We start from the raw sequence: 27,341 nt of genomic DNA on the forward strand, positions 1-27,341 counted from the left end.
AAGATAAATAGGGCCACCAATTTTCCCCTTTAATAAACCATAGAAACGTCTATTTTTAACTCTCTGTATAAAAATATAAATATATTTATTCTCTTCAATTTGGACCACCTATATATAATATAATAATATATATTTGGTAATTTAATCTTTGAAGCAATTTATTGACTTATATTAACCGGGTATGGGCCAAAGAAATATTTGGGCTTAGGATTCAATATTTGGGCTTTGTCAATTTATGCAAGGTTTATAATCGGATGGGCTTATTACCCAATGGGTGATAGATTATTATTTTTTATTTTATTTAGGGAAACAAAAAAGGCGCGAAGACAGAGGAAACTGAACCGCCCAAAAATTGTAGCACCAAGCCGCGAACCGGGTTCGCCGCTTGTTTCTGCCACCACTATACTTCGTTTGATTTCCTCTCCGCCCAACCGGAAAATCCTCCACACTTAAAATAAGTACAGATACAGGGAAACAAAAAAGCGTCCAGCTAAAAGGAAACCGAACCGGCGGCGCCGCCTGTTCCGCCACCACCAGTACACCGACATGGGGAAGCAGAAACAACAAGTCATTTCACGCTTCTTCGCACCCAAACCCTCCACAACCACACCCTCGCAACCACAAAACCCACCCACCACTCCGCCCAAAATCACCACCACCGTCTCTTTCTCCCCGGCCAAACGCCGACGAATTACCCAGCTCAATTCCCCCCCTAGCAAACTCCCAAAACTCACCCACCCACCACCCACCGATGAACCCATTATACCCCTACCAAATCCCACCCTCCACCAAAAATTCCTAAACAAACTTCTAGAACCTTCTCAAGACCTTCTAGAACCATCCAGAATCAGCAATTCCACACAAGCCTCAAACCCTAAGTACACACCCTTAGAGCAGCAAGTAGTCGAACTCAAAGCCAGGTACCCAGACGTGCTTCTAATGATCGAGGTCGGTTATAAATACCGATTCTTCGGCGAGGATGCCGAAAATGCAGCTAGAGTGTTGGGCATTTACGCACACATGGATCATAATTTCTTGACCGCAAGTGTGCCGACTGTTCGATTGCATTTTCATGTGAGGAGGCTTGTTAGTGCAGGGTATAAAGTTGGTGTTGTCAAACAAACCGAGACCGCAGCAATTAAGGCACACGGGGCGAATAAGGTGGGCCCCTTTTGTCGGGGTTTATCGGCATTGTACACTAAGGCCACTTTGGAGGCTGCGGAGGATTTGGGGGGCGGGACTGAAGAGTGTTCGTCGTGTAATAATTATTTGTTCTGTGTTGTGGAGAATGGGGCCGGAGATATGGACAGTGGAGCGGATGTTAGGATTGGAGCTGTGGCGGTCGAGATTTCGACGGGCGATGTTGTTTATGGGGAGTTTGATGATAATTTTACGAGGGCTAGATTGGAGGCTATGGTTTTGAACTTGTCTCCCGCTGAATTACTTCTTGGAAGAGCCTTGTCTAAGCAGACCGAGAAGGTGGTTTCAGTTCTCTCGATTCTTGATTTGTTATTCGCTGAACAGATAAATTGTGTTCTTGACTTCTTGTTGCTGTCGTTGTGATTGTTGTTTTTCAAGAATGTTGTGTCTGAATTGGTTATTCACGACTGTGTCTGAATTGAGTTTTTAGCATCTATAGGCAAGAATTCTTTGAAATGCTTCCGGAATTTTGTCGCATTGTTCTGTAATATCTGTTTGACTTCGGTTTCCGAGACTGCTAAATATCTCTTACCATATTCTGCTATTATTTATCCAATAAGATCTTCTTAGGCTCTTGTATATGTTGCACCTCATTTGGTATGTTTTGACGTGTTATTTGGTTTACCTTACTTTTTGATGTTATTCGATTTTCTTATTATCATTCCTATCACCTTGTTTAGTTGCTCTTGGCATATGCTGGACCTGCCTCAAATGTTCGGGTCGAACACGCTTCACAAGATTTCTCACGTAGTGGTGGTGCTCTAAATGAAGTATTGTCACTCTACGAGAGCTTAACTGAAAGTAAATCTGCCAAAACTCGAGGCAATTACTTGGCATTTGAGGTGTGACTACAACTAAAATAATGTCTTTGTTTTTATGTCTTTCCACTCATCTAGCTTCTTATGTCACATCGAGACGAGTAATATAATATTTTTTTTCTTTTTATTTTTTTTTTTCATTTTTAAAGGGGATTAAGGCTATGCCTGACTTAGCTATTCAAGCACTAGCTTTAACCACTCGTCATCTGAAGCAATTTGGATTTGAAAGAATTCTGTGCTTGGAAGCTTCGTTCCGTCTTTTCTCTAACATCGCAGAGATGACCCTTTCAGCCAATGCACTTCAACAACTAGAGGTAAGTGACTTAGTGACTATTGAGCATATAATTATGCAACTCCTATTTCAAGCACATGTTTGTCATTTGTAATTCCGATCTCGAAATGTAGGTGCTGAAGAATAATTCCGATGGGACTGCGTGTGGCTCTCTGTTGCAATGTATGAATCAAACTCTGACCACGTTTGGTTCAAGGCTTTTGAGACACTGGGTACGGCAGTCTATAAGGTTTTGTTCCTAGTAATGTTTCTTGATGTTGTAATAAATGATCTTTGCTGTATTATTCTATAGGTGACTCATCCTTTATGCGATAGAAACATGATACATGCACGTTTAGATGCTGTTTCCGAGATGGTAGAATCTATGGGTTCTACTAAAGCTTCTGATATTGATATTGAAGAAGGAAATTCTGACATCACAATTGTGCAACCTGAGATTCATAATGTAATATCGTCGGTTTTGTTCACGTTGGGAAGGGTACCTGATGTACAGCGTGGAATTACAAGGATCTTTCATCGAACTGCTACAGCATCCGAGGTAAATATATGTTAGAAAATTGTAGCTTATTTATGTTAGATATTAGGTACTTACGAAAAAATATGCAATATCCGACATCATAGTTTGTTGAATTAAAGTCCTGTTGCACATTTACGTCGCACAATTCTGAATTGCCATTTTAGTTTTTCCGTCAACATAAAAGCTGTGAAGAAATATTCTTGCAGTCATCCAACTTTTTCTACTTATGAATAAATGTACAGTTCATTGCAGTTATTCAAGCTATTTTAGTTGCTGGAAGACAACTGTGTAAACTCGATGTTGAATTAGAGGACGACAAAAAAAACCCACAAGGGAGAACTGTGCGATCTGTTCTATTAAGAAAGTCGATATCGACAGCATCATCTTCCAGTGTTATAAAGAGTGCAGCATCACTTTTATCGAAACTTAACAAAGAAGCTGCTGATAAACAGGATCTTCAGAATCTTTTCATTGTTTCCGATGGAAGTTTCCCAGAGGTAAACTCAAGAGTTCTATCTGTTTCACCTAATTTAGAATATTATCGTATGTTCATAATTCAAATTGTGGATGTTTGGTGCATATGAAGGTTGCTTCAGCGAGGAACAAAGTCCGCTTGGCAAATGAGAAGTTAGATCAGCTACTTCCTTTATATCGTAAAAAACTCCGGATTAGAAATCTAGAGTATATGAGTGTATCTGGCGTCACACATTTGATAGAGGTAAATTAAATTCTTTCTTTGACTAAGTCTTGGTGTGTATGTTATACTTGGTCGTATTGACACAAGCTTTACGTGCGTGCAGCTTCCTGTTGACTCAAATGTACCTTCAGACTGGGTTAAAGTAAACAGCACAAAGAAAACAATTAGGTATCATCCGCCCGAAGTATTGAGTGCTTTAGATGAGTTAACTCTGGCAAACGAGGAGCTCACTGTTGTTTGTCGGGCCACTTGGGATGCGTTTTTAAGGACGTTCGGCGGATTCTATTCCGAGTTTCAGTCCACTGTTCAAGCATTAGCCACTTTGGATTGCATATATTCACTTGCCATGCTTTCTAGGAACAAGGTTGAATGATTGTGTTTTGGACCACTATCTTGTAATGTCTTATGCTAATAATAGCCTTGTCTTTATTATTGCAGGATTATGTTCGCCCCGTTTTTGTCAGTGACGATGAGCCTGTTCAGATAAATATCAGCCGCGGTCGACATCCAGTATGTACTCTACATCTTAACTGCTTGTATTTATATCTGCAGTTGAGAAAAAATAGTACGGCAGTGGGTTATCGAGAATATTTTGCAAACGTGATGTTGATTTTTTGGCAGGTTATGGAGAATATTTTGCAAGATAATTTTGTTCCGAACGATACAAACTTGCACGCAGACGCGCAGTACTGTCAGATTATTACCGGGCCAAACATGGGCGGTAAGAGTTGCTACATTCGCCAAGTGGCTCTTATAGCTTTAATGGCTCAGGTAAAAACAAATAGCCTCTGTGCATCAACTTATCGAAATATAATTAGCATTAATTATCTCCGTTATTTCTCTAGGTTGGTTGCTTTGTGCCAGCGTCATCAGCAAAACTGCACGTGCTCGATGGAATCTACACTCGTATGGGAGCTTCGGACAGTATTCAGATGGGCAAAAGCACATTCTTGGAGGAACTAAGCGAGGCGTCGCACATTATTCAACACTGCACAAACCGCTCGTTGGTAATAATCGATGAACTTGGGAGAGGCACAAGCACACACGACGGTGTGTCCATTGCTTATGCCACGTTGCATCATCTTCTTGAGAGTAGGAAATGCATGGTACTCTTTGTTACTCATTACCCTGAGATAGTTGACATCAGAAACGAATTCCCTGGCTCCGTGGGACCACACCATGTCTCGTATTTGACACCACAGAAAGAGAAGGCTACGGCAACGGATCACGATGATGTCACCTACCTTTACAAACTTGTGCCAGGTGTTTCTGAGAGAAGTTTCGGTTTTAAAGTTGCTCAACTTGCACAAGTAAGCTTTCACATTTTTCTCCTCGTAAACTTTTTTTTTTGGCGACATTATTTAGTATTTTATTTGTGGCTGCAGTTACCGTCATCGTGCATTAGACGGGCTGTTGAAATGGCAGCAAGATTAGAAGCAGAAGTATGCAAAAGAGATAAAAACAAGGTGTTGACAAACTGTTCAATGCACAATAGTGAATCAAAAGACGCTGACTTGGAAGAAATTGAGAAAGCCTACAGAGATTTATTCTTTCACGTAAATCTTTCGTTAAACGAAGAAGAAGACGATGCAAGAAGGCTCGACTATTTGAAGCATTCTAAATGCCTTGCACAAAAGCTGGTAAATATGTAAATAGGCATGTATATTATATTTCGAAGTTTTGCACGTGGAATTTTTTTATGGATGCCGGCGAAATTCGAATACGTAATCTTTCATTTGGCCAGACTTTGGTACGATGTAAAAATACGTATGTATATATTTTTGAGCTTTTTTGGTCCTTTTTAAATTACTGTTATAGATAATTTATGTATGTGTACAATTGAACTTGTTCAAATATACTTAAAATAAACATATTCATAATCATATATACAACATTAAATTTTAAAAATCATAATATTTTTTTTATGAGAATTATATGCTACCTGACTTTAATAGTTGAAGATTAAGTTATTAACTGCTAATTAATCCATATATGACTGGGTAAATTACAATCAACCCCCTGAGGTAAGGTTGATTTATGAAAAAAAAAACCTCATGTTTCAATAATTACATTCACCCCCTTGTGATTTGTATATTTCTTACATTGACACCCTTTGTAGGGGGTGGATGTAAGATATTTCCAACTGCGGAGGGTTAGATGCAATTTCTAAAAAATAAGGGTTTTTTTGTAATTAGACTCTACCTCAGGGAGTCGGTTGTAATTTACTCTATATGATATAATATTATGAAATACAAACATTTACAACTCCCAATTTTCTATGTAGGAGCTTTTATGACGTAGCCAGTTATTTTTTAAAATTTATATTATGGGTTTATTTGTTAATACAAAATTTTGAATGGCTGAAAAGACAAATTCGGATTAGCTGAGGGAGTAAATTGAGAGATTTCTGAATTCTGCCAAAGCGAAACAATAGTGAGACTGCCAGTTAAGAAAATTGGGGAAACATAATTCTCTTTCAGGCTTTTCTTCAAACAGGTTTGTTCTAATTCCTCGTTCCATTTTTCAGTTCATCGTCAACACAGGTGAGGCCGCGAAATTCTGTATACGTAGTTTTCGATTGTGTGATTTAAATCCTTGAAATAGCTCCTGAGAACAATGAAATTTGTTTTCTACAATTGAAAATGCGGCGAGGAATTTCGTCTCTAGCATCATATTCATTGATCTTTCGATAATTTTCAGCAAATGTGCAGTTGTTTTTAGCTAATTTTAACTTTGATTTTTTCCCCCTCTTTTGCTGTTATGCAAATAATGTTTCATGATGTACGGCTTCTGTTGGCTGGGGAGACTTATATGTAGGGAGAAATTCTGAGATTCGGGGTTATTCGATGATGCATGAATGATTCGGGTATTCTAAATTAAAGAGCATGAGTTGAATGCTAACACTGATGATACATGCGAAGAAATTATCAAAAGAGCATGTATCTTCTAGAGAATTGGAATCTGTAATGGTCCATTTTTTTTGTTTGTTGAAATGTATTTGGAGGTATCTGATAGTCAGTGCTGCTAAATTATGATCCAATGCAGGTAGTAGGATGGTAGGAGCTGAAGCTGGTCACGTTTCAAAGAATGTATCGAGTGAAGGAGATGAGACGGATGAGGAACCTGAGGAGGATCCAGAAGAAGTGATGGATGAGGAACCTGAAGAAGATCCAGAAGAGGAAATATACGAGGAATCTGATAAAGAAACAGAAGATGTAAAGAATGAGGAGCCTGAAGAAGATCCAGAAGAAGAGGAAATAGACACGGAAAACGAAGAAGATCCCGAAGAAGAGGAAATAGAAACGGAAAACGGAGAAGATCCTGAAGAAGATCCAGAAGAGGAAATAAACGAGGAATCTGATAAAGAGGAGCTATCAGTTGAAAATTCACATCTTCCATCTGCAACTAGTGGTGGCATAGCTAGCCAAGATTGTGGGAATGAACTCAATAAAGATCCAGAAGAAAAAAATGGAAAGAAAGTGGTTGAAGCAAGTGGAAGTTCTGGAAGAAAAAGGCAGAGTCGCTGGGACCTTCAAAGGGAAGGGGAAACTCGTCAAATAGATGGAAATAGTAAAAGACGAAAAACCAGGTGGGATAACAATGACTCTAAGAAAGATTCCTTTGATTTGCCTGGTATCACCAATTGCTTGGATCTTTTGAAGGACCGAAATGTCTTAAGCTTGAAAGAGCGTTTACTGGAAACCAACAAGAAGCTAATAAGTAGTACATGTAGTGCCAAGAAACGGGAGAAACTCATAAAAAAAAGCAAGCTTATTGTAAGTAAGTTAGCCGAGGCTAATCTGCAGCAACCTACCAGGTCATTTGTGAAGAAAATTCTGGTTCCGGTGAGAGAGTATCCATCGTATAATTTTATCGGTCTCATTCTTGGACCAAAGGGAAGTACCCAAAAGAAAATGGAAAAAGAAACCGGTGCAAAGATTCTTTTGAGAGGTAAGGGTTCGGGTGAATCTGGTCCATTGTCAGATGAAGAGTTGCATGTTTTAGTGGAGGCTTATAACCAACGGTCACTGGATGCTGCTGTGGCCATGGTCGAGAAATTGCTTATTCCAGTGGCGGATGAAAATAACGATCACAAGAGAGCTCAGCTGGTGGAGCTTGCGAAACAGAGAGGAACATATAAAGATAAAAATATATGCGATTTGTGCAAAGAGCAAGGGCACAGAAAGTATGCATGCCCTCTTCAAGAATCTACTTTCGAAGCTGTTTGCTGCGATGTGTGTGGAAGTTTTGGCCACACGACATTAAATTGCAGCGTTCAGAGAAAACTGCAAGAATCTTCCGGAACAGTGGTTGATCAGACGAATTTGTACGTCGGCTTTCTATCTCACGAAATTGACGAACAAAGGTTGAAAGAGCTGTTTTTACCCTTTGGGAAAATTGAAAAGACAGCGGTACTCAGAGATCTAGGTACTGGCTTGAGCAAAGGGTATGGCTTTGTTAAATTTGAAGATCCATCGGATTCTGCTGCAGCTGTGACTTACATGAATGGGTACAAAATGAACGGTAAAATGTTGGCAGTTAGAGTGGCTGGAAAGAAACCAGTTTCTGGTCCACCCTCGCAATTGGGCCATCACCCTAATATTGTGGGTCCCGTTTATGTGCCAGCTGTACCGATGCTTCCGGAAGCTTCCAATGAGATGAATGGAAGTTTGGGTTTTCCTTCGTCATCGAGTTACTGTGGGCCCGACAGTCATATAGCAAGAACTGAGTATGTTGCCACAAGGGCGACGAGCAACTTTTCTTCAGGTTATGATTTTTGTGACCGAATCCCTAGTTTGTTACCTAATTCTGAATCTGTTATATTTCCTGGTTATCCAGACTACATTGGTTCACAGTTCAATTCATACTTCACCAATCCAGTGATGAATGAAACCCTAATGGCAGAACCTGAGAAAAAGTCTGCTACTTATTCCTTTGCTTCTCGATTCCGCGGATAATTTCACAGACGAGGCTTTTCTGTAAATCGGTTATGTAATTACCTAGAATTTGTTTGCTCATTGTTGTCAGATGAAACACATTTCTGTGGCCAGTGAAATGAGAAAAGAAATACATATTTTGTCTTTAGTTGAAGTTATAAAGTCACAAACACACTCGTACGTTGATCAAGACAGATATTGATCGAACATAGATACATACATGATACATACATACATATATATATATATACATACATACATATATATGTATATTAGTTTGTCGCATAAATTAAGAGAGTTCATCTCTAATACTGGCTAAAAACAATCTAAGGTCCTTGCCTCTTCTTGCATGTTCAGGTGAGACTTCATTGTCTGTATCGCTCAACTCAATCACGTCCATACACCTCGTTTCTTGGCTTTTTGAAGCCACGTGGACGTGCCGACGTGGCGGAGGACTAATAAGATCTATTATTTCTGTTCCGGAAGCACTAAAACTGTAACAACCAGAAATCGAGTTTCCTCCATTGTTGCTGCTATCTTCATCTTCCAGATTATTAACATGCGTCGTTAGGTAATCTGTACCAGCGTTTGTGATCTCCTGTGGGACCACCGATCCTCTCGTGGCGGTGCTCTCTTGTTCAATTTCGAGCAGCAATTGCTGGAGTTTTTCGTCAATTTCCTTCATCTCTGCTATCTTCTTCGATTTTGTTTTACGAGCTGGTTTCTGTTTTTGTGCTTTTCTTTGCTGGAATTCCAGAATCTTCTCAGGGCAAGCGCTGAGAGAAGAAGAACAAGTGAACAAGTTCACCTCGATAATTACTTTATGACCGGTAATTTCTCAATATTTGGGATGAATAATTACTAATTATCATATTATTAGGATCTACTAATTCGTATACCTTTCGACAAGATCAGCTGGTATAGCGGAAGATTGGAGCCCATCCATGCCTTGCCAAGAAACCTCGAAATAGTCTCTTCCTATACATTTTCTTTGCTTCACAATGCTCGATACAGGACACTCCACTGGCATCTGCATTCCAGCAAAATTTCACTCAACTTTTTTTTTTTTTTTTATAAATACAACATAAGTTATTCCTTGAATTTTCGAAAACTTAAAAACACTAAAAATTATGTGCGAAAAATATATTTACTATTAGATGGACTCATACCTCATCGATTGGCAAATGTACTCCGAATTCTGATGATGTGGCACGGAGATTAGAATATCGCCTCAAATTTCTTTCAGCAATCTTCGGAAGGATGTATTCATCTAAGCCAATAAATAATACATACAATCTTTCATATTATTCGAAGACGAACAACATAGAGGAGGAGAATGGAGATCGACATATAAATATAAATATTTAGATATGTCGTGAGGGATTGTATGTATTATAAATTATTAACCTGTTTTTTCGGGAGGCCATTCGAAAAATTGAGCACAAATTTGGTGCAGTTGGCTACGGTTGAACGGATAGAGAGCAAGAACCCTATACAAACAGAGAATAAGAAACAGAGCAATTTCTTTTTTATATATATATTTTTAGATGAATATTTGAAAATTCCGGTTATATAATATAGCAATTCCGAGGGCGAATTTAAACCTGTGCACAACATCTGAATCTGCTGAGTGGCACTTCGGCTTCAAATATGCATTGATCACTTTCAAGAACTGATTGTCGATTGGTAAATCGCATTTAATTCCTATAACAGAGTAACATTAAGTTAGATCAAAATACGGAACACTTCCAGATAGCATGCAGCACAAAGATCTCCCCCTTAATCCAAAAACTCGATAAAAAAAGTCAAATCAATATGGTATTCAAGTCAAATGGTAAAGGCTAGCCTCGATTAGCTCACCATGATCAGTATTATTTTCTTTAAGGCCCTTCTTTTTTGAGCATTTTATCTTCTTTGCAATAGACAATCCCTCAGATGCAAACCGTTGAAGAACAGACGAGTCACCGATCGATTTCACAATCTGAGAAGCTGACTCCTAATTCCAAGACAAAAATGAACGTCACATAGGAAAGTTTGTCTGCATATCAGAAATAAATATAAACAGCCAATTAATCTAAAACGGTAAGAAAAGAACTTGCGAGAAATCTTACAGGTCCAAAACCGCGAATGCGTTGTGAATAATCACTGCCAAGAAGAACAGCAAGCGTAATCTGAAGGCAAGTTTCAAAGGTACGTAACATTAGCATACAACTTATACGGTGTTCGTAATTTTATATCGAAATTGAAAGAGGAAAAAATTACCAAGGAGTTTCTTCCGAATCCAAGCTCTCTCTCGATATCATCCATTTCATAGCAAACAACGTAACCTCCTTCTCCTTAAAATTGGGGGAAAAAAAAGAACGGAAATAAGTATATATTAATCAACTGAGTGGAAAGCAGAAAACTTTATCGACTCACCGAGACAAATATCTCTATAAACTGTTCTTGCACCAAACAAGAAGGCATCAGAATCTGATGTGAAACATGCGTCCTGATCATCATAATTATTCAAACAAAATAATTGAGAGTCGAAGCAAGAATAACGTCTAATAGTAGCCAACAATAAATGAATCGTAATCAGAAAACGTAAAAAAACGAGAGCTTTCACATACACATAGTGATTCTGAGTTTAGCAATGCACATTGAGCTTCAGCCTCCTCAATCCTGCAAAAGTTTTGGGCCATAAATAAGCACAAGTTAGAATATTTTATATCACTGTTCAGACAAGCTTCGTTTTTCTCGTAAATGTATGCAATGCCACAAATCTTTAAATGCGTAATATTTGAAATAAAATAGTAAACGTGGCCAAATAAGTCACCCACCCATCTAAGCAAGGTATCCCCAGTGCCATACCGAGAAATTTGGCTTCTTTAATCATGCATGAAAATGCGGACCCCATATTTCTTTTAACAGACGACACATTACGCGTATCCCCAGCATCCAGAATCACCTGCAGAGAGTGTTTACAACACTAAGTTAGTAAGTACTAAGAATCTTGATTTCCGAAAAAAACCGAGGTATTGTAATTGCACAAAGGCACACTCGAATTAGCTGAGTGAAATTTCTTTTTTTTTTTTACCTCGTTTCCGGCATTCAACCGGCGCCGATAAGTAGATAACTTGATAGCGGGAATCGAACCATCTAGACGAACCAATACAAACGTTTTGTGTAAGTCACTGAAAAAAAATCACTATCCTGAATTCCCAAACAGTAAATAAAAGAAAGTGAATAAAATTATAAACCGGTGACGAAGATAAGGCTGCAATTCAAAGCGATGAGGGATCAGAGGCGGTGGAAGAGGGTCTGCAAGTAAAGCTTGTCTTTGATGGGGCAATGGGTTTTATTCACTTTTTGAAGTTGAACCATCCAGCACGATAGATCCACACAAACCCTCTTGTTCCTATTTCAAGAACCAATGATTAGATTAAATTGTGAAAATAGAAAAGGAGGAGTGGGAATCAAATCAATACACTTACTGGAGATGGTGGAGAGGAAGTGTTTTCTTGCAAGATTCTAGAATATCCCAAAGATTCTTCACTCCCATCTTCGCCGATTCTTCTTTCACTTTCTTCTTCGCTTATGGGTTATGGGTTATGTCACTCGGACTCGGACACACTGCAGCGGTGTTGTCTGTGAAATTCATTACTCAAGAAAGATTGGTGCTTTTAATTTTTAATTTTAATTTTTTTTCCGCAAGGAGGGAATATGATTTCTTCGTTTGAAGTGACCGTTGCTATATCGAAGTTTAAATTTTTTGAAATTTTGTTCTTCAAATTTCTGGCTTCTCTTCTTTACTTACTCAAAAGTCAAAACCCTACGGAGGAGAGGGAGAGAAGGGGTTGCACGCTTTTTAATTTTTAAATAACTAAAAACAACTTATGCACAAGGAAAAAAATCGAAATGCGATTCTCCATTTATTTTTATTTTTAACTGATGTTTTCGCAATAATAAATAAATTATAGGGTAAATTACAGTCAACCCCTGAGGTAATGTCAAATTATGAAAAAATCCATCATTTTTTGGTAATTACAACCGCTCCTCAACTATGAATCTTCTTACACGTCCACCCGTTTGTACCCGTTTTACCTCATTCGAGCTCCACATTATAAAACAAGATGATCATAAGATGTGTCCTCGGCTTGTAAATATCAGATTTTAGTGCATCAGAAACTGAATTTTTGCATAAAACGAGTACAAACTAGAGAACATTCCACATAATCTACAACATTATATTGAATTTAACAACATAAGGATGGACGTATAAAAGATTCGTAATTAAGGGGTAGTTGTAATTACCCAAACATGAGGAAATTTTTCATAATTTGACATTACTTAAAGGGTAAAAATGAAAAAAAAAAAAAAAACTTGAATGTAATTCAATGCTGGTTTCAGCAGTCAGCAGTACATGAAAAAACACCAGAAAGAGAGCCAAAGAAGAAAATTGTTGCAGCAAAATAAAAGCCTTAAAGTTTCTACCATTAAACTGAACACCACCAAATGAAGAAGCAACCAAACCAAACCAAGTCCAATCTTATTCGATCAAGCACAGACTTCTCAGAGTGACTTGTTTCATCAGAATTAAAAGAATCCCGAAAATATAGCAAACATAAGTTATTACAAAATGCAATGTGATTCTCATTGTTGCATTACAAACACTTTATTACATGATATTAGTAATCCTTGTTCCCGAAATTCTTGCACCAAATCTGCGAGGGAATTGGACGAACTGGGAGATGTGGGCGTCGCTGCAAGAAAACATTCTTGACTTAGTACGACACACAACATATTCAGATCAGTTATATCTTATGACAAAGCAATTCAGACGATGAAAAGTGAAACAAAATCTAGAATCTTGAATAACAAAACATAGAGCTTTTCATTTATAGTTTATTCTGCGCAAGGTAATGTTTTCAACTCTCAAGAAATTCCTATTTCACTCGTCCATTTTAACGTACTTCAGAGAACTTCAAAGATATGTCCTTACGCATTGCCAACAAACAACCGAACTTTAATCCTCGTTTCATATTTTAAAGCAAGAGGCCAAGCCAAAAAATGATTTTTTTTAACCCAAATATACCATTTCTTATTCTATGTGAAACAAAATATTATGTCGTTCCGAACTAACCCTATTTGTTAGGTCTGTAAAAGGACCTAACTTCTTTATCCATGAAAAAGAAACTCTTTCCTTTCTCTAATTTCCCACCCGGGTCCACACTCGACGAACAAATTATGCCATTACACGAATCAAAGTCCGTCATTTAAAAACTTTTTGCGGAGTCTCGGTTAATGATGCATTTAATCTGAAGGGCTTTCTTTTAGTGATTCGATACCGTGGAAAAATAGAAAGCAGAAATATACTCCCAAGAGATATCATGCATTAGGAATTTACGAAAACAATCAGCCCATTAATAATGTTTTGAAGTCTTCGACTCTTAGGTTAGGAGCCGATAAAATAACGAAATAAGCTGCATAATATCAAGGAGGCTGATTTCTCACAAGAACGATAATAGCAATACAAAATTGAGATCGGATACACGACCGAAAAAAAATCTCCTTTCGCTTTATTGCCACCAATTCAGTAGATGTTCTAGTTTCAGTTTTCATCTTTAACTAAGAAAATAATCTCCATTGCCCTTATACAAAACAAACATTTATAAGCAGTCTCACTCCGTATTGAAATCACACAAACACAAGAATGCCCTAAATCCGTTCAATTCAATAACAAACCCTCGACCCCCAAAATTAATCAGTCAAACAAACCAAAAAAGGCATTAAATCCAAAATCAACAGAAAACAAAAAAAAAAAAAAAAAAAAGGACGGATAAAAATTGCGTTTATATTTATGAAAATCGCACCTCGAGCTCGGCGGATTTCATGGCGATGGGAATACAGATCAGGACGATGCCAACCATGGCGAAAGCAGTGTTGCGCTTCCAGTGCTTGGGGCGGCAGTTAGGACCACCCGTCATGCTCCATACCTTGGCCCTAAAATCTCCGCCGTGGGCCCCATCGGCGTGGTGGTGCTCTCCTCCTCCGCCCATCTGATATTAGTCTAGCTAGTACTGGAGAAAATGCAGTTTCAGAAGTAAACGAATCAAATGTGTGTTTCTTTTTTGTTGTTTGTTCAAATGAGTTTGATCTGAATCGGGTTATCGGGTGATTTTTCAGCCCTTTTTGTTTTGGGTCGGGCTTCTTTATTGGGCTTTTTTTCTAAAGAGTTTAATCTCAAATTGGTATTTTTTCCGATTGGACTGCTTTATTGGGCTTTATTTTAATGAATTTAAAATTGGACAAGACCATTAACCACCGGAAAGAGACAGTAGTCGAAGCTCGCGAGCAGAATTTCGACCTATCTCCGATGGAAAGAGAATAAGAGGAAGGGATTTCAATACTTTGGCGTCTAATTAATTTCAATTATGTTACAGTGAAGAGGAGATATTAGATTCATCACTTCTCATGCGTACGTGTCTTCTTCTTCTTTTATTTTATTACAAGTGTATCTTAGTAATTGTATTTATTCAATCAAATGTTTCAGATTGTTTATCAAAGAAAAGTTAATTTCTTACACGTCAAATGCATACATACATACATACACTAATTTTTTCCTTTTGAATTTTTTCAGATGATCGATGCCATGTGCCTGCTCGTAAGAACATTTATAAATTAATAATCGATCTTATCTCAATAGCGTCGAATTAGGATATGCTAATACTATCTTTATTCTGCTTAGAGGGAAATAAAAGCTGCTTATAAAGCTGGCGGATCGAACTCGACTTCCCGTAGGCAAATATCAAGCCAAGTGAGTCTCGTCATCCTCTTTTGCATTTTAATTAAATTTTTTTTCAAGATTTCCAGAAATTCTGAAAATAATGAAATAATTCTAACAAAGAAAAAGTTAATTTTGCTACCAAAGGGGTTCATAATTAATGTGTAGTTGATTAATTACTTGAGTTATGGTCACTAAATTAGAAAAAGCTAAAATAAATATTTACATGTGAAATAATTCATTTTCTTTCTCCAATTATACTAAACAAACAAACATAAATAAATACAGTGCATGTCACATGGGGTATTGGTCAATGGTCAAAGAGGATAAAAATAAAAACCCAAGAATAAAAAAATAAAAAAATAAAAACACAAACACACACTCATGAGTTCTTGATGCAGTGATCGTGGACACGTTTTGGTTGATCTGGGAATGCAAAGAGAGAAATTTTGGCAACACGTGGCTGTCACTTGTCAATGCCTTTTGTCTGATTCTCCCCACCACCATATATATTACATTTACACCACTCCATTAACAATCATTAATTTTGTTAATTAATGTTGTCAATGCCTTTTCTTGCTTTACTCTTCAGTGACAGAAAAAAACTGCACACACACACTCACTCACAGAACTTGCACTGAAATGGGATTTTAACTTGTGGGTTGTGACTAATTTAGTGTGTACAACTGTGTGTGTGTGTGTGTGTTTTCTTGATTTTTTTCTTTTTTTTTTAATTTTGAATTTCAGTGGTTTCTGGATATTTATTGAAATGGGCGGTGAACCTCTAGACTGGTTACCAGTTGGTTGGAGAGTTAGTGTGAAAATTCGAAATTCTGGAAAAAAAGACAAGGTAATTAATTTGTTCAAAACCCCTCTGATTGGCTAATTTCCTTGAGTTGAGATTTATTCAGTTCTTGCAATTACATTTATTGAACTATTTACTATTGATTATATATTGGTGATCATATTATATTCAATTAATAGTGTGTAATAAAAGGGTAAGTGATCAATCTGTGTGCTTTATTTCAATATTTAGATTTATTAAAAAAAAATCTGCATGTCTGTAAACTCTTGTTATTTTTTATGCTGAATTGAAGTACTTTGATGCATGCAAGGTTATAGTTCTGTTTTTCCTTAATTGAATGAAGGAAATAGAAAACTAGAAAATATTTGTAACATAAGGGATAATTGTCGAAAACAGCGAAAATCGAAGATATCTAATCAATTCTTACTTCGATTTTTCACTTCATCTTAACAAAATGCACAATTACCAGCGCCTTTACTAGACAAAAAAGACTATGATTTTACTAGATCAGAGCTTTAGGGAAGCTTTCTTGATTATTAGCTAGCTTTACCGTTGACTATTATGTTCGATTTTAATGTTTTGAACTTGGTCCAGTATTACGTCAACCCCTCAAATGGCCGCAGATTCAACTCAAAGCCAGAGGTTCTTCGCTACGTCAAAAGCTCCGTAAAAAATCCCAACCCTAAGGAGCCGAGTAAGGTGGATACATTTTTCGTCTTTCGATTAATTGTCTCTTTGCCAAGAATGCGATGGACTGTATTTTTTGTTTTTATAATTACGAATGTTTTTTTTCTTCTTTTTGGTAGATCAAGATTGAAAAAACTGTGACAGAAAATTTACCACCGGGATGGATTAAGGAAGTTAGAACAAAAAAGAAGGGCGGTCGGACGAGGAGAGACCCGGTACTGATTCCTTAATTACCCGTTTTTTTAATAATACTTCAATTCTCTACATTTCCTCTCGACTTTCTCTTTAATATCGACATTTTTGTTTTTGTTTTTGTTTGTCTTTTGATTCTTGAAGTGTTACATCGACCCTGTAAGTGGACGTCATTTTCGCTCCATGCAAGAAGTTTTTCGCTACCTCGAATCAAAGGATGTGAGAAAAGCCGACTCCAAGCCAGATAAAAAATGCCACGTCAGCGTCGAGCTGGCAGGTCATTCTCAATCTGTTAGTAGCCTTTCTGTGGAAGTTGATAAATTACCCCGTAGAAGCTCAAAAAGACTTGCTCGTGTGGAAGTCGATAAATTAGAAGCCGAAATTCCAACCGATAAGAAGCAGAAAAATCCCATTACTACGGACGAACCGAAAAATCTCGATTCTTGTGTGGGTGATCTGTTGACGGATCCGTGCATAGAATTTGCAGTCAAAACTCTGACCGGTGCAAATCCTGTTGAAGAAGATGTGAAGAAAGTTGGTGAGAGTTCGACGTTTTCTTCTATATGGGCTGATCCTTGTTTCGAATTTGCTGTAAAGACCCTCACTGGGGATATCCCGTTGGAAGATGCTTCGAAATTTCGAGTTTCATTACAGCAAACCATAAATATGGCGACGAAAGGCGAATAGACGAGGAATTTTGATGTAAGAAGTTTAGTTTTGTATGTATAATGGATGAGCTGGTCTGTAAAGTTGTTTTGTGTGTAGAGAAGTTGTTGTGTAATGACTTTCTTCCCACCATTTTCTTTCTGATCCGTTTTTAATTTCCGAAAATTCCCCTTTTTTTCCCCAAAAATTATTGTTATAGGTTAAAAAAAGATTAGAAATTTTGAATCAAGTCACAATTGATCCGAAAATTTCCAGTTCTGAAAGAGGAATCATTTCAGTTTTTTCGCATTTTTCATTTTTTACCCTTTTGAAATGTTTTGGAACGGAATTGGAATTATGTACAATTCTTGAATTTTATTATTTTTATTTTCGAGAAACATTAATTCTGTTAGATCCGTCCGATTTTTGTAGCCGGTCACACCAATTTCTTTTTTTATTTTATTATTATTATTATTATTATTATTATTATTATTATTATTATTATTATTATTATTATTATTATTATTATTATTATTATTATTATTATTATTATTATTATTTTTCAGTGCTTTGTAACAAGACATTAAGAAAGACATCTATTAATTTATTTAACATAAAAAAAAAAAAGTTGTGCTCAATAAAAATGAGGACCAATCATGCTCAGACACTTGTGCTTTGGCATTTCCCGCCAAATCCTCTATTAAAGAACAGCACAGCACCCTTTATCAGAACCCTAATTTCGTCAATTGAAAGCAGAAAAGGAGATCGTGGAAATTTGATCATAATTTTCAAAATTGGAAGCAGAAACAAGATGCAAATCAAGGTGAAATGCAGTTGTGGAGAAGGCGGCTGCCCGGAGTGGGCAATTGTAGAGCTTCAGGGTGTCGTCGAAGCCCAACCCCTATTTCAGAACCGCATTCAAAATCTCCAGATCGGCGTTCTCTGCCGCCCTTCTTCTCAGGTTTTCTATATCCCGTAATCGGTTGTTTTATATTCCCTTCTGCAAATCATTTATGAACATCTTTTTTTTTTTTTTAAATATATTTCTGTTGTGTGCGCTAGCTGGTGGATTTCAGTTTACACATTTGCTGTTGTTTGAAGGGCCATTTTCATTTTTAATTTTAATTTTAATTTTTGCCCCCTATTGGATTTTTCAGGAAAGTTACACATTTACAGTTGGATACCATGAGCTGATAGGGTCAAAAGTCAGTCTGAAGAAGCCGATTTTAGTGTTGAAGAAGATTAAGCTCCACAGCAAAGGAGAAGAAGAAGAAGAGGAAAGTGGCGGCGGCGTAAATTCTACTACGGCGGTGGAATTGGATGTGATCGGAGTTATTCGCCACAAGATATTATTCAAGACCAGGCCTAAAGCTCTTATAACTAGTAAGCATAAAACTCATCGCTTTAAATCCAGAAACATCATTTACTGCACCCAATTCGATTTCTTGTTTATATAATGAAGTTCACTAGCAAATTGTGTAGTCTGCTAACCCTTGCTCAATCGATTGTTGATGCGTGGTTTAATTAATATGAGATGAAGAATTGAAAATCTTAAAACTCCAAATAGTTGGGAATGATGAACGTTGTACAGTAAAATTCTGGAAACGGTCTCGCTGAGTTGACTTGCGTTTTCTTCCCGAATACATTTAAGGATGTTGGCGCTTGTTGTATTGTGAAGGTTATTGAAGTTTGATTTACGGTTCTGATTTCGAACTGTATCCACAATCTCAACAATTACAACACGGTTATACGGTTTTCCTTGTGTATTTTGGATGTTTTTGCTGAGGTGGATTCACGGTTTGATTCTTTCGCAGAAACTCAACCATTTGTCAAGGAAAAAATCGGTGCGCTCAGTCCTGTGGTGCCACACTAATTCGATCGAGCTGTGAGTCGTAAACCTGATGGAGGTAAACTACATGAGGATACAATTGGAATTTGTGATTTTTGCCTGTAGCTGCTGTATAAGCATGAATTATCGTCTTGCATAACATTTATTTTTCAATTCTGTTATCATAATTTGCATGTAAAAAAAGAATTTTACTTGAAAGAAGTGGCTATCTGAGATCAAATTTGTAATAATAAATCGACAAGTTGAATTATGTAGTAACGCAAAGTTTACGATTATATACATACAATGATACAAAGCACTCCATATAGTAGTATCTACTTATACTTAGTTTTATACACAGCCAGCGAATAAAGTTCAAAGCTGATTACATGTTCTGGAACTTGCCATGGGGAAACCTAAGTCCCAATCGACTAAGTAAAAACCCGTTGCTTATTTCTTGAGGTCCAGATTTTGAGCAAGTTCATCGGTTTGATCCACGGCTATTCGAATGTAATTGTATTAGCCCGGTCCAGTTCAATCACCTTTTTTTTTTTTTTTTTTTCCGGCAAACATAATCTAATAAAATTGGACTTATTTTTGTGATATTTATCTTCCCAACCAAACGAGGCTACTCAATTGAATGAACCATACAACTTTTTATAGTACAATTTACGAAAAATAATTAATTTATATTTATATATTTGTGCGAAATAAAATTAAGAGAAGCATTATCTTATTATTTGGAAAATAAAGGAAGGAAGGGTATATAAGGAATTATCTGAAATTATTAATAGCAAAACCATTTTCGGATTCCGGATAGTCCAATTGAAAACGGGTGGGCAATTTGGGAAAGGGCTTAAATCCCGCGAAGAACGGATAAAGAAGAAGAAGAAGAAGAAAAAGGCTCATAATTTATCTTACAAGTTCGCGACAAATAAGCAGTTAAACAACTGGAGAAAATTCATAATTTTTCGTTCGAGGTATAAAAATCTATCCTTTGTTTTGAATCATTTTCTGATCATATGATCTACAGTTCTCGCCTTTTTTTTTTTCTAATTTAAAACGTTATCCTGTTATTGGCCCTAAAATAATTTATTTATTTTGCTAACCTTATAAGTTATATCGTCTTCTCCGATTATTATTGGATTTAATTTATCCGATTTTATTTCAGTTTTCGTTATCTGAATCCTGTTTGTTGAGGGCCTTTTTTAGGGTTCCTTCTGTGTTAATTTTACTTTTGACGTTTGTGCAATTTAATTGTGGAAAATATTCGTACTTTGTTTGGTTTCTCACTGTGGAAATTCTCTCGATTTACATAGAAGATTGTAGGATGTTGATGAAAATTGCACAAGAATTTTTTTATATTTTTTTGTATGTAGTTGATGCTCTATTATTATTTTGTGTTTGTAGTATTGATGCCTTCTCAGGCTTGACGGTGTGTGTCTGTGTGTGTTTTTTCTTACAGTGTAGTTCGCCAAAGTTTCGTTTCCGCGAGTGATTTCTGGATACAGAGGATTATCTATCAGACTGCTGATATGAAGTAATTTCTTCATCATTTTTTTTATTTGTGATGCTTTGATGATATTTTTCTTATAAATTATATCGTTTGTCAATCGTCTCTTATCATGTACATGGGGATTGTTGTTTACCGTGAATATTCAAACTGTAAGCACGCGGTTAACCCGGTGCCAAAAAATGATTTATTGAAATTCATCATAGTTCATTCTATTTTAGTTACTTTACAATTACCTTTGTATTTTCTTGAAATTCAGATAATTAAACAATTTATATGGGGTTTTAGGGAACGTGTAAGATGGGACGAAGCTAACTTGGGAGAAATCGAAGCAAATAAACCCGTGAGGCAGAAAATAACCGAACCAAAGACGCCATATCATGCCATGATTGATGATGACGGTACGCTCACAAGTTTCCTTAACTTTTCCATTTTTCTTAATGCAGGTTTGTTTCCTCCGTGATTAATGCTTGACGGATTTTCTAAACCTTGTGGAGTTTAGTTATAATTTACGATCTCGTGTGTAAAATTTGTTCATGTTTAATGAGTCTCTGCTTTTTTACTGCACGGTGTTTGATTATGCATGCCTAAGCCACGTAGAATTCCAGCTAGAGAGTTAATTTTCTTTGTTGACTTTGATATAAGGACTGTTGTTATTGGTTTAGTTCGATGCTGAAATTCGTCGAAAAATGTTGTCAAAATGAATGCAGGGTCGTTGTCTCCTATTAGAGGAGGAAGTTTCGATGATGGTTTTGAGGATGCAAAGCATGCAGAAGCTATACGCTCGGCGTTAAACGACGTAGCTTCATCTAGCAAAACTGCCTCAAACGACTCTGGCTGGACTTCTGATGAAGATGAATCCGATCCAATGGAACAAGATGGTCAAGGTTTCTTCTCTATTCTCTTTAATTTTCTTCCCTTTTTTTTTCTTGTCACAAAAGAAACAAGAATGATGTAATAAAAAAGAAAATCATCCCAATTTAGGTTGTGATTCGGAGAGGCGAAGGAGCTTTAGGGAGCATAGGAAAGCGCACTATGATGAATTTCACAAAGTTAAAGAACTCCTAAGAAAGGGTTCGTTTCTCGAAGAAGAATCTGATGAGGAGACAAAGAACAACGGTAAGAAGAACAGCCTTTCATCGGTAACTGCTGGTGTGAAAGATCTCGACATTGAGGAATCTTCAAATCCACCAAATGGATCTTAATACAATATATGTTATATAAATACATGAATACTGATGCACCTTCACTTTAGGTACTACTATGAAACTTTTCGATTCTGTTTCGGAATTTGTACATAGTCGTTTCTCTTAACGGGCTTTAGCAGGTTGTACTGAGTTACTGTTTGTCAATCTTTTCTGGGGCTATATGTTCTGATAATAATGTTGCAAAGTTTAGCTACTTTTTTCAATAAAAGAATTTGGCCATTTGTTCGTTATGCAATTATGATTTATGATGTCATGGCCTTTTAGATTATATATTAATATATATTAAATTTATTTTTATTTTATTGTCTGTATTATTACAGAAACTGGCCTACTTATCCGAAGAATCTTGAGTAAGTGTACAAAAAGTTCGATAGATATTGTCTGGTTGGTTGGTTGGACGGTAGTTTGATGTTGAAAACGATGATCAATTCCATCAACTGAATTTATTTATAATATCTGATCATATTAGATAAATAAATAATATTAATCATTTTTCATCTCTTAACCATTACAAGACTTAATAAGATACTAATTTATTTATAAGCATATTTCGATATAAATATCATTATCAAGTACACTAAACGACATGATAGCCAATAAATAACATAAAAAAAAAAAAAAAAAGCATTACTAAGTGTAACTAACATAATAATTAAAGATTCAATATTGCCCAAAAGACATGATTTAAAGAAAATAAATAAATATCTTCTTCTTAATTAATATGGGTTGTTCAAAGATGATGATCTTTCTCATCTTTATCTTTATCGTCTCTCTTGATCTGGAATTGTGGTACCACCTGAAATACGCAAATTAAATATCATTAACATTACATTAATTAATGCTATAATATATATTATATTATATTATAATTTATAATTAATTCATCCCATGCATGTTATATAGTATATATATATATATGAGAGATTGTATTATTAAAGTATATATTTATAAATAAATATATATATACAGTAGAACGAAGACAAACCTGATCTTGGCAAGATAATATTCTGCTTTTTGTGTCTGTTCTTCTCGCACTAGGCTCTACAATATCTACAAACTATTCTATGTTACTACTCTAACAATATTATTCAAAAATTAGAGTAATTTTTAGGCTTGTAATAAATGGTTCAACAAACAGTAATATAAATCTCATATAATTATATATTTTTGGGCATAATTTATAAGAGAGTATAGTACCCAAAAAAAAAAATATTCACTTTATATCTATTAATATGAAAAACAAATCAGTTAATATTATGTACTGATGGAATTGATGCTATATACAAATTATGACCTCATTTGATTGTCGTCACAATATAGTTATTCAGCATAAAATTATATGATTTTATTATAACCTAATGGTAATTGAACTAGAGAGAAGTTCAATACACAATTTCCAAACTTTAATTAATTAAGCAAAGTAGTATCAAAATACAAAATAATAATGATCAAGAATTATTTGTATGTTTTCTCAATGCAATTCATATGATTTATCATCCTAATTGTAAATTAATGACAATTAACTAGGTAAATACTAGCACTTTTTTGAAATATAATAATATTATAAAATAATAGGCTTGTTTGAGATATTTATTATAGGAGGGATATTTTTACCTGAGGCGGAGTGCCTTCTTCTCCGTTCATTCACCAAATCGACGGTTGAGTCCGCCGTGTCAGGTAAATAACGGTCAAGACGAGGAGGAAAACGGCCGTTATTTTCAAACATTGTCTGAACAAATGAAGCCTCCATTGAGTTCAAGAAATCCACGTGTCTCTCGTTTGTCCATTGCGAATTTGATGATCCCCCAACTTTCTTTGTGTTTTTGGCCATTGGCCACCGCCGGAACAAGGCCGGAGCCGCCGCTGACTGGTTGTTTCCGGCGGAATAGGGTGGTGATGGTGGAGGGTTAAATTATGTTTTGTTGCATTCATATACGAATGCTCCCATGTTCAATTTATAGTGTCACTTATTAAAGGTGGCTGTTTGGCTCAAACAATTTTCAGCTGAGAGTACCGTTTGTTTGGTACTCTCTCTCTGCTGTTGACACGTGTCACTTGTTCATCACATTCATTATATATATTTCTAGTTATTTTATTTATTTTTCTCCTTTTTCTTTTGGTTTGTTATCTTAACTAATTAATAAAACTTTTTGCATAAAATGTATTTGTTGATCGATTTTCGATGTCGTTGGAACCATTTTTTTTTGAAAAAGAAACATAAGTAGCATCATTAAAAATTCTAAATTTGTTTATACATGAGTGTTAATATCTTCGTGCCCCTTTTCGTGATTGACTCGAAAAATGAGGAAACAAATTAAAATTTTGAAATTAATAATAATAATAATAATAATAATAATAATAATTATTATTATTATTATTATTATTATTATTATTATTATTATTATTATTATTATTATTATTATTATTATTATTATTATTATTATGTCCAATAGGAGGAAGCGCGTGTGGAACAAATTAGTACGGTGCAAGTAAGGAAATAGGAAGCAGAAGCTGAAAATATCTTGAGTTTAGGAGAGATGGGGGATTGTCGAAAGATATTTTGTTCTACTGTGTCACGTATTAAATAATTATTCCTTTGTGGAAAAAATATCAAAGTACATTTTCTTTTTATTTGTTTATTTTTTCTTTTCATTTTAATTTTTTATTTTTTGGTTTGTATGAAAAGATCTTTTTTTTTTGTTGAATTTATGAAAAGATCTAAGACCATTAATAATAGGGATAGTGATGTTATCCAATTATAATTATTTGAAATATCTTGTCCCAAATGGTTGTTACAAAACTCCTAATTTGCTGACCTGGCTACCTTTTTGGCTTTTGACCATTTCTTTTTTCTATATCCGGCCTCATTTTGGGATAGTATTTCTATTTTCTAATTTGTGTTTCCATAACAATTTAAGAATGAAAAACTTCTTTTAAAAATAAAGATATTTGAATGTGTACTTGTGGAGGAATTTGATAATTAATGTGAGGTTTTTTTGTAAGAAAAAATATTTATTGTAACAATCAAATAATGTTAGGAAAAAATGGAGGTTTTTTTTTTTTTTTTTTTTTTTTTTTAATAATCACCCTTAAAGAATTTGAGTCCCAATTTAGAAAGCTAATTTATTTTGGGAAGAGGGGAAAATATTTCTAAAATGGACCAAACATAACCACAATCATTAAGATGTCACATAGTTGGGTCATTGAGATAACTTTTTTTTTTTATAATAATTAATTATAAATGTATATATTTATTAATATATATATTTTACTGGTTCCTCAATTCCCCTCTAGATGTCTCGAATTCATGACATTGAGATACCACACCTAGTCAAATACATCGGGTAATTTTTAACCACTGATGTGTTAAAATAACTTTCCATCAAGTACACATACATATGGATGCAAATCAACAATTAATTAATAATCCCACAATATAATTCATCGAGTGTTATATCAAATAAATTCCATAAATCATCTTGTACAGAAACGGTATTTCGGCACATAGTTTAGTAAAAAAATGTAATTTATTTGAAAAGGAGAGAATTTACATACACATGGAGAATATTAAAAGGCACTTAAAAAAATTGTTATATTCCACGTTAAAGATGTCATAAAATTTATAGCACACCGAAGCTGATAGAGACGACTTAAAAAATGATTAATTGAATTTATGATGAGATTGTAACAAAGACTTGGCACCACGAGAGATGGGCCCACCACTCACCTGTTCACATTGGCTGCCTATTTTTACACGAGGACAAAAGGGTAAAAGAACAAAAAAAGGAAGGCATCTAGAAAATACCGAATGGGGATCACTATTTCAAATCCCAACTTTTGCTTACTTGAATACCAAAAAAAAAAAAAAAAAATTTGTAAATTACTTTAATACCCTTAATGAAAATTAAAATCAAAAAAATATTACAAATACTATTTTTCTTTCTTAAATACAAAATAATCAAAAACCCTAAAAAACTTTTTTCCCTCCTCACTCACAAACCCCTCACCTCATCCACCTCCTTCTTCTCCCTCCCCAAAAACCCTTCTAAAAAATCTCAAAAGTAAAGAAATTAAAACCTCACAAAACTTATAAAATTGAGTTACAAGACAATAATATGGTAGTATATATGAAAGGAGAACACATTAAGGTAAGTATCGATGTCTTTTTTGAGTTTCGAAGTCGATTTTGAAGTTTTTTTTTTTTTGAAACCCGCCGGCAATTTTCGACACATATAGGTCGATTTTTTGGTCAATTTTCGACACTATGTGTCGAAAAACACTATTGGTAAAAAAAAAAAAACAAAAATTTTTTTTTTTTTTTTTTTTTTACCAACAGTATTTTTTCGACACATACCTGTCGAAATTGGGAGAATTTTCGACAGGTATGTGTCGAAATTTGTTTTTTTTTTTCGACACGTTGGTGTCGAAAATTGACCAAAAAATCGACCTATATGTGTCGAAAATTGTCAAAAAAAAAAAAAAAAAAAAAACTTCAAAATCGACTACGAAGCTCAAAAAAGACATCGATACTTACCTTAATGGGTTCTCTTTCCATATATACTACCATATTATTATCTTATAACTCCATTTTATAAGTTTTGTGAGGTTTTGATTTTTTGAATTTGGAGATGTTTTGGAGGATTTAAGAAGATGAAGAAGATAGGGTTTAAGGGATTTGAGTTTGGGGAGAAAAAGAGAGGATTTGGTTTTCTTTTTTTCCTTGGTATTTAAGTGAGGAATAAAAAAATTGTTTGTATAAATTGTATTATGGTTGATGAAGGGCATTTTTGTACTTTGCTAGCATTTTTTATTTATTTATGGTTTTAAACTAAGAAAAAGTTGTAAAAACTTCTATAAAAAATGGTTTTAAACTTGGAGGTATTGAAGTGAGAAAAAATTAGAATTTGTTTTAGTTGGCCCCTAACCGAATAGCAAAACCGGGTCAAAAAGAATGTTGCTTTTTTTTTTTTTTTGGAAAATTGTCTTCTTGTTAAAGTAGTTCACAATTTAAATATGAAAAAAAAAAATTTAATGCAAAATGTGAAATTCCTCTCTTCCAGAAGCTTAGTGCCTACAAGAAACCGACCCTCGTTGAAAGTCAAAATTCTCATATTGTGGTTGTCAGTACTCGATTCTATAACCTTTGCACAAACTTACCATCACCAAACCGGTTGAACTATGAAAATTGAGATTGATTTACCTTTGATGGGCCTAGGCCAAACGGCCCAAATTAAAT

General features: G+C 35.3%; 8 protein-coding genes across 15 annotated transcripts; 5 read left to right on the forward strand and 3 right to left on the reverse strand.

Annotated features, from left to right (window-relative positions):
* The first annotated feature begins 328 nt into the window (after nucleotides 1–328).
* Nucleotides 329–5,330, forward strand: MSH3 (homolog of DNA mismatch repair protein MSH3). The gene is made up of 12 exons (XM_012996672.2): nucleotides 329–1,479; nucleotides 1,881–2,042; nucleotides 2,168–2,332; nucleotides 2,424–2,522; nucleotides 2,603–2,848; nucleotides 3,070–3,324; nucleotides 3,414–3,545; nucleotides 3,628–3,888; nucleotides 3,963–4,034; nucleotides 4,146–4,295; nucleotides 4,370–4,834; nucleotides 4,910–5,330. The coding sequence occupies exons 1-12, from the start codon at nucleotides 547–549 to the stop codon at nucleotides 5,174–5,176; spliced, it is 3,207 nt and encodes a 1,068-aa protein (XP_012852126.2). The 5' UTR covers nucleotides 329–546; the 3' UTR covers nucleotides 5,177–5,330.
* A 476-nt stretch (nucleotides 5,331–5,806) lies between these two features.
* LOC105971821 (uncharacterized) lies at nucleotides 5,807–8,609 on the forward strand. Of its 7 annotated transcripts, XM_088819298.1 has the most exons (4): nucleotides 5,929–6,020; nucleotides 6,570–6,683; nucleotides 6,756–6,798; nucleotides 6,838–8,609. In XM_088819298.1, the coding sequence occupies exons 2-4, from the start codon at nucleotides 6,578–6,580 to the stop codon at nucleotides 8,480–8,482; spliced, it is 1,794 nt and encodes a 597-aa protein (XP_088675424.1). In that variant the 5' UTR covers nucleotides 5,929–6,020; nucleotides 6,570–6,577; the 3' UTR covers nucleotides 8,483–8,609. The 7 variants fall into 7 exon arrangements, with proteins under 7 accessions (XP_012852177.2, XP_088675424.1, XP_088675422.1 ...); XM_088819296.1 differs by having other exon boundaries at nucleotides 6,756–8,609; XM_088819297.1 differs by having other exon boundaries at nucleotides 5,935–6,020; nucleotides 6,529–6,683; nucleotides 6,756–8,609.
* Nucleotides 8,610–8,700: 91 nt separating this feature from the next.
* LOC105971820 (single-stranded DNA endonuclease family protein) lies at nucleotides 8,701–12,204 on the reverse strand. The gene is made up of 14 exons (XM_012996719.2): nucleotides 11,938–12,204; nucleotides 11,704–11,861; nucleotides 11,541–11,602; nucleotides 11,284–11,411; nucleotides 11,074–11,125; nucleotides 10,880–10,952; nucleotides 10,724–10,797; nucleotides 10,573–10,632; nucleotides 10,322–10,457; nucleotides 10,066–10,165; nucleotides 9,869–9,951; nucleotides 9,631–9,731; nucleotides 9,361–9,491; nucleotides 8,701–9,237 (listed from the first exon to the last, which is right to left on the reverse strand). Exons 4-14 carry the CDS (start codon nucleotides 11,358–11,360, stop codon nucleotides 8,751–8,753), a joined length of 1,374 nt encoding a protein of 457 aa, XP_012852173.2. The 5' UTR covers nucleotides 11,361–11,411; nucleotides 11,541–11,602; nucleotides 11,704–11,861; nucleotides 11,938–12,204; the 3' UTR covers nucleotides 8,701–8,750.
* A 769-nt stretch (nucleotides 12,205–12,973) lies between these two features.
* LOC105971924 (uncharacterized) lies at nucleotides 12,974–14,570 on the reverse strand. The gene is made up of 2 exons (XM_012996856.2): nucleotides 14,317–14,570; nucleotides 12,974–13,206 (listed from the first exon to the last, which is right to left on the reverse strand). Exons 1-2 carry the CDS (start codon nucleotides 14,500–14,502, stop codon nucleotides 13,132–13,134), a joined length of 261 nt encoding a protein of 86 aa, XP_012852310.2. The 5' UTR covers nucleotides 14,503–14,570; the 3' UTR covers nucleotides 12,974–13,131.
* Nucleotides 14,571–15,968: 1,398 nt separating this feature from the next.
* On the forward strand, nucleotides 15,969–17,752 carry LOC105971932 (uncharacterized). The gene is made up of 4 exons (XM_012996867.2): nucleotides 15,969–16,077; nucleotides 16,627–16,731; nucleotides 16,839–16,934; nucleotides 17,056–17,752. Exons 1-4 carry the CDS (start codon nucleotides 15,997–15,999, stop codon nucleotides 17,596–17,598), a joined length of 825 nt encoding a protein of 274 aa, XP_012852321.2. The 5' UTR covers nucleotides 15,969–15,996; the 3' UTR covers nucleotides 17,599–17,752.
* Nucleotides 17,753–18,207: 455 nt separating this feature from the next.
* LOC105971933 (chromosome transmission fidelity-like protein) lies at nucleotides 18,208–19,684 on the forward strand. The gene is made up of 3 exons (XM_012996868.2): nucleotides 18,208–18,517; nucleotides 18,714–18,939; nucleotides 19,371–19,684. The coding sequence occupies exons 1-3, from the start codon at nucleotides 18,368–18,370 to the stop codon at nucleotides 19,427–19,429; spliced, it is 435 nt and encodes a 144-aa protein (XP_012852322.2). The 5' UTR covers nucleotides 18,208–18,367; the 3' UTR covers nucleotides 19,430–19,684.
* A 482-nt stretch (nucleotides 19,685–20,166) lies between these two features.
* Nucleotides 20,167–22,340, forward strand: LOC105971916 (protein phosphatase inhibitor 2). Its single transcript, XM_012996846.2, has 5 exons — nucleotides 20,167–20,364; nucleotides 20,850–20,924; nucleotides 21,186–21,298; nucleotides 21,608–21,784; nucleotides 21,882–22,340. Exons 2-5 carry the CDS (start codon nucleotides 20,920–20,922, stop codon nucleotides 22,100–22,102), a joined length of 516 nt encoding a protein of 171 aa, XP_012852300.1. The 5' UTR covers nucleotides 20,167–20,364; nucleotides 20,850–20,919; the 3' UTR covers nucleotides 22,103–22,340.
* A 297-nt stretch (nucleotides 22,341–22,637) lies between these two features.
* LOC105971917 (uncharacterized) lies at nucleotides 22,638–24,053 on the reverse strand. 2 transcript variants are annotated; one of them, XM_088818885.1, is made up of 3 exons: nucleotides 23,720–24,053; nucleotides 23,091–23,146; nucleotides 22,638–22,901 (listed from the first exon to the last, which is right to left on the reverse strand). In XM_088818885.1, exons 1-3 carry the CDS (start codon nucleotides 23,934–23,936, stop codon nucleotides 22,836–22,838), a joined length of 339 nt encoding a protein of 112 aa, XP_088675011.1. In that variant the 5' UTR covers nucleotides 23,937–24,053; the 3' UTR covers nucleotides 22,638–22,835. The 2 variants fall into 2 exon arrangements, with proteins under 2 accessions (XP_088675011.1, XP_012852301.2); XM_012996847.2 differs by having other exon boundaries at nucleotides 23,091–23,155; nucleotides 23,720–24,052.
* Nucleotides 24,054–27,341: the final 3,288 nt, after the last annotated feature.

This window comes from Erythranthe guttata, chromosome 6, assembly GCF_056151865.1.
Source record: "Erythranthe guttata isolate IM_541 chromosome 6, IM_541, whole genome shotgun sequence".
Classification (NCBI taxonomy): Eukaryota; Viridiplantae; Streptophyta; class Magnoliopsida; order Lamiales; family Phrymaceae; genus Erythranthe; species Erythranthe guttata.

What these genes read in the sequence shown, in the direction of transcription:
- MSH3 (XM_012996672.2), top strand. Translation starts at nt 547, where the DNA reads ATGGGGAAGCAGAAACAACAAGTCATTTCACGCTTCTTCGCACCCAAA. An exon ending in GCAATTACTTGGCATTTGAG is followed by an intron (nt 2,043 to 2,167) that starts GTGTGACTACAA and finishes TCATTTTTAAAG; the next exon opens with GGGATTAAGGCTATGCCTGA. An exon ending in GAACTGCTACAGCATCCGAG is followed by an intron (nt 2,849 to 3,069) that starts GTAAATATATGT and finishes ATAAATGTACAG; the next exon opens with TTCATTGCAGTTATTCAAGC.
- LOC105971821 (XM_012996723.2), top strand. Translation starts at nt 6,578, where the DNA reads ATGGTAGGAGCTGAAGCTGGTCACGTTTCAAAGAATGTATCGAGTGAA.
- LOC105971820 (XM_012996719.2), bottom strand. Translation starts at nt 11,360, where the DNA reads ATGGGGTCCGCATTTTCATGCATGATTAAAGAAGCCAAATTTCTCGGT. An exon ending in TTATAGAGATATTTGTCTCG is followed by an intron (nt 10,798 to 10,879) that starts GTGAGTCGATAA and finishes CCCAATTTTAAG; the next exon opens with GAGAAGGAGGTTACGTTGTT. An exon ending in GATTCAGATGTTGTGCACAG is followed by an intron (nt 9,952 to 10,065) that starts GTTTAAATTCGC and finishes CTGTTTGTATAG; the next exon opens with GGTTCTTGCTCTCTATCCGT.
- LOC105971924 (XM_012996856.2), bottom strand. Translation starts at nt 14,502, where the DNA reads ATGGGCGGAGGAGGAGAGCACCACCACGCCGATGGGGCCCACGGCGGA. An exon ending in TGAAATCCGCCGAGCTCGAG is followed by an intron (nt 13,207 to 14,316) that starts GTGCGATTTTCA and finishes GTTTTCTTGCAG; the next exon opens with CGACGCCCACATCTCCCAGT.
- LOC105971932 (XM_012996867.2), top strand. Translation starts at nt 15,997, where the DNA reads ATGGGCGGTGAACCTCTAGACTGGTTACCAGTTGGTTGGAGAGTTAGT. An exon ending in ACCCTAAGGAGCCGAGTAAG is followed by an intron (nt 16,732 to 16,838) that starts GTGGATACATTT and finishes TCTTTTTGGTAG; the next exon opens with ATCAAGATTGAAAAAACTGT. An exon ending in GTCGGACGAGGAGAGACCCG is followed by an intron (nt 16,935 to 17,055) that starts GTACTGATTCCT and finishes TGATTCTTGAAG; the next exon opens with TGTTACATCGACCCTGTAAG.
- LOC105971933 (XM_012996868.2), top strand. Translation starts at nt 18,368, where the DNA reads ATGCAAATCAAGGTGAAATGCAGTTGTGGAGAAGGCGGCTGCCCGGAG. An exon ending in TCTGCCGCCCTTCTTCTCAG is followed by an intron (nt 18,518 to 18,713) that starts GTTTTCTATATC and finishes TGGATTTTTCAG; the next exon opens with GAAAGTTACACATTTACAGT. An exon ending in GCCTAAAGCTCTTATAACTA is followed by an intron (nt 18,940 to 19,370) that starts GTAAGCATAAAA and finishes ATTCTTTCGCAG; the next exon opens with AAACTCAACCATTTGTCAAG.
- LOC105971916 (XM_012996846.2), top strand. An exon ending in TGCCATGATTGATGATGACG is followed by an intron (nt 21,299 to 21,607) that starts GTACGCTCACAA and finishes AAATGAATGCAG; the next exon opens with GGTCGTTGTCTCCTATTAGA. An exon ending in AATGGAACAAGATGGTCAAG is followed by an intron (nt 21,785 to 21,881) that starts GTTTCTTCTCTA and finishes ATCCCAATTTAG; the next exon opens with GTTGTGATTCGGAGAGGCGA.
- LOC105971917 (XM_012996847.2), bottom strand. Translation starts at nt 23,936, where the DNA reads ATGGCCAAAAACACAAAGAAAGTTGGGGGATCATCAAATTCGCAATGG. An exon ending in AAGAAGGCACTCCGCCTCAG is followed by an intron (nt 23,156 to 23,719) that starts GTAAAAATATCC and finishes AATAGTTTGTAG; the next exon opens with ATATTGTAGAGCCTAGTGCG. An exon ending in TATTATCTTGCCAAGATCAG is followed by an intron (nt 22,902 to 23,090) that starts GTTTGTCTTCGT and finishes TGCGTATTTCAG; the next exon opens with GTGGTACCACAATTCCAGAT.